This window comes from Drosophila arizonae, chromosome X (genome assembly GCF_054131065.1).
Source record: "Drosophila arizonae isolate 15081-1271.41 chromosome X, UAZ_ARI_1.0, whole genome shotgun sequence".
In the NCBI taxonomy this organism is placed as follows: Eukaryota; Metazoa; Arthropoda; class Insecta; order Diptera; family Drosophilidae; genus Drosophila; species Drosophila arizonae.
In genome coordinates this window covers 14,389,053-14,396,358 of record NC_142927.1, presented here as the reverse complement: position 1 = coordinate 14,396,358, position 7,306 = coordinate 14,389,053, and the positions used below count along the sequence as shown (strand labels likewise).

Genomic DNA, 7,306 nt, shown 5'->3' with positions numbered 1-7,306 from the left:
ATATATTTATGTTTACAATAAACAAAAATATATATTTAATTTATTATACATATATACAACATTTATGCATATGTCGTATATACCAATACGTTGTAGGACACCATTTACACAATATTCTGCCGAGATATAAAGAGAGAGAGAGAGAGCTGTATGTATAGCATTAAGTATGTACAGCATAGGGCTCCAATTATTTCGATAATCAAGAGGAATGCAACCAGAAATTGTGAGTTCGACAGAGCAAGTTGGAAATGTGACTATAACTTAGTTTATATACTATTGAATTACTCTAAACGAATATGAACTGAACCTTATACATGCATACATGTATGTATGTAGGTTGTGTTCTCCTCTGGAATGTTTCAGTGTAGAGTAAGGTCTCTTTGGGTGCGTTTAATTTATATGCCCATATTTATAGACGTTTGTAACTGTGCTCCACAACGAGCTGCCTGTGCTGCTCTACTTCTGTACATTACTTGATCTCTCTCTCTCTCTCTCTCTCTCTCTCTCTCTATCTCACTCTCAGTGTCTTTCTCTATCTGTGTACCGTCCCTTAATTCTAGCTGCTTCTTCCATACTGCTCGCAAGTAACAACACACATACACACACGCATTGCTTTTTGACAAGAGGCTCACTTGCCATCTCATTCTCTGTAAGAAACTTCGTGGACTACGCTCAGTAGCTGCTATGTTTCTCTCACTCTATAAGAAGAGTGCTGCCAACTTGATCAATACTTCGAGCACTACTTCCAGCACTATTGCACTACTTCATTGCTGAGCAGCAGCCATGCTTACCCCATTCTCACGGAGTGCCACATTGAGTCAACTTGAGCAATACTTCCAGCACTATTGCACTACTCCACTGCTCAGCAGCAAATAGCTTATCCAACTCTCACGAAGTGTCAATATCGGTACAATAAGAAGAGTGCTGCCAACTTGAGTAAGAGCTGCAAAGTGTGACTTCCAACACTGCCTAAAAGCACTATCCAACACTAGAGAGCACACTATGACATCATGATATATATACATACATATAATATTAATTTATTATGTATATTATATTTCTATTACATTTATTTGATATTTTTGCTTAGTCCCAGGCTACATTCCCTATATAAATGCATAAGGCCGAGACAAACTCAATTTGCATGCTCCTCCACACTCAGCAGATTGCTTGTCTGCTTGTAGAGCTTTAATTATCTTATACAAATAGTAATTAGTAGCGCCCATGGGAGAGAGCGTGTGAGAGAGAGAGAGCATATATGCTCATAGTGCAGCATCAGCTGGAATGCTTGCTAGTTGCCTGAAATACTTATATAATTAGCAGGCAACAATTACAAATTGTATTTCGCGACTTTTGTGCTCACAATTTAATTGCAAAATTGTTCGCCAATTTTTGAGGCTAGCTGGCTGCCAATGGCATGGGCGTGGCAGCAGGTAGGCAGGCGGCGAACGGACTGTGGTGTGTGGTGTGTACGGGCGCTGGCTGCTGGCTGCTGGCTGGCGGCTGGCGGCGGTTGCAGGGGAGGTGTCGGCGCCTGAACGACAAAATGAGATTTTAACCGCAAACAGCAGCAAACAATTTCTGCTTTGGCCCGTGACGCTCCATGCTCTGGCAATAAAATAACAATCAACGCAAGCCGCGGCCGTAACGCGGTAAAGGCGTACTGAGGCGCCGGGCGTGGCCATGGAGCAGACAAAGTTTGAAGAGCTGCCTGGCGGGGCGGTCTGGCTGGCAAACGGTAACCAGCATACTCGACCGACCCAACAAACCCCGCCCGAAACCCACCCAACCGACAACGATGTCGAGGCAAGGGACCCCACCCATCGTCGAGGCAGAACGCACTTTATTCTGACCCAGCAACGAAAAAGGCAGCGGCCACCCCCACACCTTAACCCAACTTCCCCCCCTCGCCCCCGTCGCCCACGCCCATGGCGTTGTTACAGAATTTGTGATTTTCATTGCAAAAGTTGTTTCAGTTCTTTTGGCTGTTGTTTTCGCAAATTAATGAAATAATTTCAATCTCTTAATTGAAGTTAATTGTCCCTGGCTGGCTTCAAGTTTCAGTTACTAGCATGAAAAGATACGATAATATGTGAGAAATAGGTTATGTTACCTACTGAACGCAAGTGAGATAAAGGAGTAGAAAGAAACATACAGATAACTGTAACTGGCTCGATTTGTGTTTAGGACTTTACCCCTTCAACAACTGACTGAGGGGTACAAAAGTCACTGGAAGGAATCTCTACCCAGTATATCTGAAATCTCCAGTTTTTATGAAGGTATCAAGAATACATCGGCATATATAGTTGATGGGGTCTGGCTCGTTCCTCGAGTTAACTTCTCTATTGAATTAAACGAATCATTTTAATGCTCAACCAAAACCGTTAACATTGTATATTTCCATAGAACATTTAACAAAGTTAAGTTTGGCAATTTGTGTTTCTTGAACAAAAGTCAATCAAAAGTCATAAATTTATAACACGAACAGATTTGATGATGTTGCCCCTCTTCCAGCAGTGATTTATCTGAAAATTCATCAGAATTCGTTTTTAAAACATGTTTTTCTCCTCTTTTTTTTGTTTTGTTTTTTGAATTGCTTGAAACTTATTCAAGTGTTTTTGTTGATTGTTGTTTCCGTTTCTGTTGCATATTGAAATTTTAATTTAAACTTGAATTTTGAAGTCCCGTCAAGGAGCTTAATTATTTGCTGATGATATTTGGCTAAGAAAAATGAATATGTAAAGAAAAAAATAAATAAATAAATAAATAAATAAAAATAATAATAATAATAAATAAAATAAAATAAAATATTAGCAAAATATCCAAAATAACAAATCTGAGATCTATGTAGAAAGTTTCAACTGTATATCATATACACTTCGCGTCATCAGGTTAGCGCCCCCCCTTACACTCATTTTCTTTTACGTTTTTCTCTTTCCCTATTGCACGCAACTTCTTGGTTTTTTTTTTATTTCATTATCATCATATGAGATGTCTCTCATACCAAAAAAAAGCGCGAGTGAAAACCCGTTATATTTTATTTTCTATTCTTTTCTATTTTCGCAAAAAATGTGTGCACTTATTTTGCGTCATCAGATTAGCGCCCCCAAATGCAATTGTAATTATCTTGCTTATTTTGGCAATTACACTCACCAAATTTTTTGTGGAGCTCAAAGTATTCAATATATTTATAGTATGGGTAAAGAAACAGTTTTATCTTTGGTTGAAAATCAAAGATTGAGGCATACTTTGAATCTAGACTATGCAACCATAAAATTGCTGAAAAAACAGGAAAAAACAGAAAACTAAGTGTCAATTTTCTTACAAATAGAGAAAACTATGGAAAAAACTATATAAGCGGCAATAATCAAGCGATTTCAGAAGGAAATAGAAGAGCATTAGTTCGGGAAGCTTCGAATTTCCATGAATCGACCACCAAGATTAGGGATAAAATCGGTGTTAAGACGAGCTTATCAACGGTCCAAAGAGCAATAAGGAAAGTTAATTACCTAAAGAAACAGAATGTAAAAAAAAAGACACCAGTCGATATGCTGAGAAAAGAAATACGCATTAATTTTGGCCGGGCGAACATGACGTGGTTTATCCAATGGCAGCATGTTGGCTTTTCTGATGAGAAAAATTGAATTTGGAAGGAACTGATGGCTAAATTTATTATATCCATGACCTACTCATAGAAGAACATTATTTGGAACGGTTTCCAAGCCGTTGCGGCGGGGGGGTGGTGTGGCATTGATGTAGGGTGCAATATCTTACTACAGCGCTTGTAAGCTTCAATTTTTGACATCGCGCATGAACGCATAGGACTATAACACCGTGTTTAAAACTGCTGTTCCGCATTTCTATAACCTGTCTGAAAACCGGCATTAGATTTCCCAGCATGATAATGCTCCAAATCCAAATCCAAATCCCTGAAGTCCTGGATTCAGGGCCAAAAAATTGATCTCATGGAGTGGCCACCATACTCACTCGACCTTAATATCATTGGAAACGTCTGGGGATGGTTGGTCAGGAAAGTATATGAGTCCGGAAAGCATTATAGTATAAAGACAGAGTTAATCGAAGGTGCTGAACACGCTTGGTCAACCATATCCTTGAATAATATTGAACAACTTTATAATTCCATTCCTAATCGAATTTTTGAAGTAATTTCAAACAAAAAACGGCACTACGCACTACTAATATTACTTAAAAATAATAATAGCTTAAAATACAGGTGTTCTTTTTGGTCATTAACTTAAATAAATTGAATTTAGCGCAGGGGGCGCTAATCTGATGACCAAGTTTTTGTTACATGTTTTTTGTACATTTTACAAAAAAAATTATTTAAAAATAATCCTTATTGTTACAGTAGCCATTCTTTTTGTATTTTAAAGAGAAATAAATGGAGTATAATGTAAAAAAATTTCAAAGATGTAGCTCTGATGGTTTAGATTTTATTTAGCTTTGAGGTTGAGTGTAAAGGGGGGCGCTAACCTGATGACGCGCAGTGTATAACATGCATATATATCATATATTCTATGTATATCGTATATATTACATATATCATATATCTCATATAACATATACCATATATATCATATATCTCATATATAACATATATATCGTATATACCATGTATCGCATATAACATATACCATATATATCATAGATACCATATACATATATCATATACAACATATATACCATACATATCATATATCTCATATATAACATATATATCATATATATCATATATAACATATATACCATATATATCAACTATACACTGTATATCATATAACATGATGATTAATGATATGGAGTGTTAACGAAGACGTCTATTCAACTTACTTGTTCTCCTGTAGAGGCTGTCCTATGGCTACGGCCCCATCCTGGGACACTTTGTCAGGCGACAGCATTATGCGACGCGGAGTGCGACGCTGCGGATTTTCGTCATTGTCAGTGTTAGAGTCAATTGTGTTCTCATTGTTGGTGTCATTGTCATTGTTAGTGTTGATTTGATTATTGTTATTTTCGGCACTCGGTGCCTGTCCCTTGGGTGTCGAGGTGTAGGGCGAGGGTGGGACCTCGTCCAGCTGATTGTCGGCATCGGCATCAGCGGCGGCATCGGCGGCGGCTGGCGAGGCCTTTGAATTGTTGTGAGCGCGACGACGGCGAGAGCTGGCCTGCTCCCTGGGCTTCGGCTTGAGGGCGATCTTGTTGGGATCGAAGTAGCTGTCCAAGACGGCCACCAGCTCGGTCTTCTCGCTGTCGGTTAGTCGGCCGATGGGCTCCAGTGTGGTGATGAGTCCCTGGATGCGCAAGTCCTTCCAGATGTCGCTCAAGATGGTCAAATCGAGACCATTTTCGGCGAGCGCAATGCGAAACTTGACGGCGCGAACACGCTGCACCGTGGTCTTGAAGTAGTTCACGAACAACGGACGAAACGAGTTCTGACGCTTCAGTGTTGCATATCCCTGGTCCAATTCCAAGACCAGCGAGTCAATCGTCTCCAGATGGGGCTTCAAGACAGCAAACAGATGGGTGATGGTCGGCTCACGGTCGCACAGCTCGGCGGCCACATTGAACACCAGCTTGGCGCGAACACTGGCGCTGCCAGTGAACTCCTTGGTGTAAACCTCCTCGCCCTTCTCCCTGGCCAGGACGGCCAGCAGGCCGCGCACGCTCAGGTATGAGCGAGCCTTGCCACTGAGCATTGACTTGGCTATCTCGTTGGTATTGACAAAGCCGATGACCATCTTGCCGAACTCTTTCAGCAAATTGAACTTGATAACCGACTGCAATATCATCAGTGGTATGAACTTGCGCTCCTCGTGATAGACAATCACAATGCCCGATGTGAGGGCGCTCTGCTCCTGCAGCCATTCGACAAACTTACGGAAGCCCGACTGCTCAGACTCCGTTTTGATGATCTATTCAAATATTTAGCATGAAATGTGAATCGTTGGCAAAGGGGAGAATTGCAATGGAATGCCATTTGGATAGCCCACCTTATTGGTTAGCATTGTCTTGAGCACACGGCGCCCCTTGAGGCGAGTCACACGCACCTGATGGCGCAGACGCGCAGCCGAGTTCAGATTTATGGCCGGCATCATGTACTGCTCGTAGCGCCCGAATGGCGAGAATACGGCCAACTGGAATATCTGCAAAATTCACAATTGCCATTCACAATGTCACGCACAGAGCTCAGAGTGCCCCCCTCCCTCCCAGCTGCTCACCTTGTCGCAGAGGCGACGTCCAGTTGTGTCCAAGTCAACGGCCATAACCTTCAAGTTCATGCGCCCCTTGCTCTTATCCTTTCCATCCTCCACAGCAACGTGATCCTCGACGATATCCGGCATCATTCTACACTAATCGTTCACTGGTTTTCGCGAAATTAGTTTTACTTTTCAATTATTTTCAGCTTTTTTTCACAATTCACAAATTTCTGGAAATTTTTATTTTTTATTTTTTCAATTTAATTCGATTTTCTTAGCACAACCGCCTCGTAAGACTTTCACAATCGAAGTGATTCAGATTTGGTGCTGCTTTCAAAGGAGAAAAGAGTGAGCCTAGAAGCAAGGCCTACTAGATGAATTTAGACGTCAAACTCTCAAAGCACAATGGGATGAAAAGGCATATTTCACCACAAATTCGATACGATAGAAGAATACATGTAAAAAATATAAAAATCTATATTATATAACAGTTGTACATATATAGCCCATTTATTTTGTAAAATACATTTACTCAGTATAACAATTTATGTGTAGCTCAAAGCAAAATGAAAAGCTTTCGTATATTAAGCTGCACATTTATTTAGTATGAGCCCGTTTTGTATAACAGTTTGAAATGTGATATATATGTTCGGAATAATATTATATTATTATTATATTGATTGCACAGGAATGTGTAAAGGTCTATATCTCTGTATCGTATCGGTGCGATATTACGCTTTTGTTGAAGGGATTTGTACTTGTACTATGGGATTTCTTGACGCAAAAGTGTTGAGAAAACCTGTCGTATTAATCGATTGATTTAGTATTGTAGCGACAATTAAAGGATGCAATGTCACTAAGAGAGAGACAGCTATAGCTGTTGCTGAACGTGGGCCCAGGTGGCACTGAGTGAGAGCGAGACGGCTAGTTAATTCCTTCGCACAGAGTTGCTATGATTTCGATGAACAAGAAAATGCGACCAGAAATAAAGGGTTTGACAAAAGAGGAGAAAAGAAAAACACTTGGTCAAGGACTATGGAACAAGAAAGAGCTTCGTGAAAGAATTAAGCGATTCTCGTTGGTACGCA

General features: G+C 40.3%; 1 protein-coding gene across 1 annotated transcript; it reads right to left on the bottom strand.

Annotated features, from left to right (window-relative positions):
- Nucleotides 1–2,362: 2,362 nt before the first annotated feature.
- Nucleotides 2,363–6,568, bottom strand: LOC108620309 (maternal protein exuperantia-like). The gene is made up of 4 exons (XM_018017215.2): nt 6,240–6,568; nt 6,012–6,164; nt 4,852–5,933; nt 2,363–2,721 (listed from the first exon to the last, which is right to left on the bottom strand). Exons 1-4 carry the CDS (start codon nt 6,363–6,365, stop codon nt 2,697–2,699), a joined length of 1,386 nt encoding a protein of 461 aa, XP_017872704.1. The 5' UTR covers nt 6,366–6,568; the 3' UTR covers nt 2,363–2,696.
- Between the last annotated feature and the right edge of the window lie 738 nt (nt 6,569–7,306).

Bases quoted from the DNA above. Each gene is read 5' to 3' on its own strand.
- LOC108620309 (XM_018017215.2), bottom strand. From the start codon at position 6,365: ATGATGCCGGATATCGTCGAGGATCACGTTGCTGTGGAGGATGGAAAG. The intron at 6,165-6,239 runs GTGAGCAGCTGG...TGAATTTTGCAG, and splicing joins GACGTCGCCTCTGCGACAAG to ATATTCCAGTTGGCCGTATT. The intron at 2,722-4,851 runs GTAAGTTGAATA...CATTTTTCTTAG, and splicing joins CAGCCTCTACAGGAGAACAA to CCAAATATCATCAGCAAATA.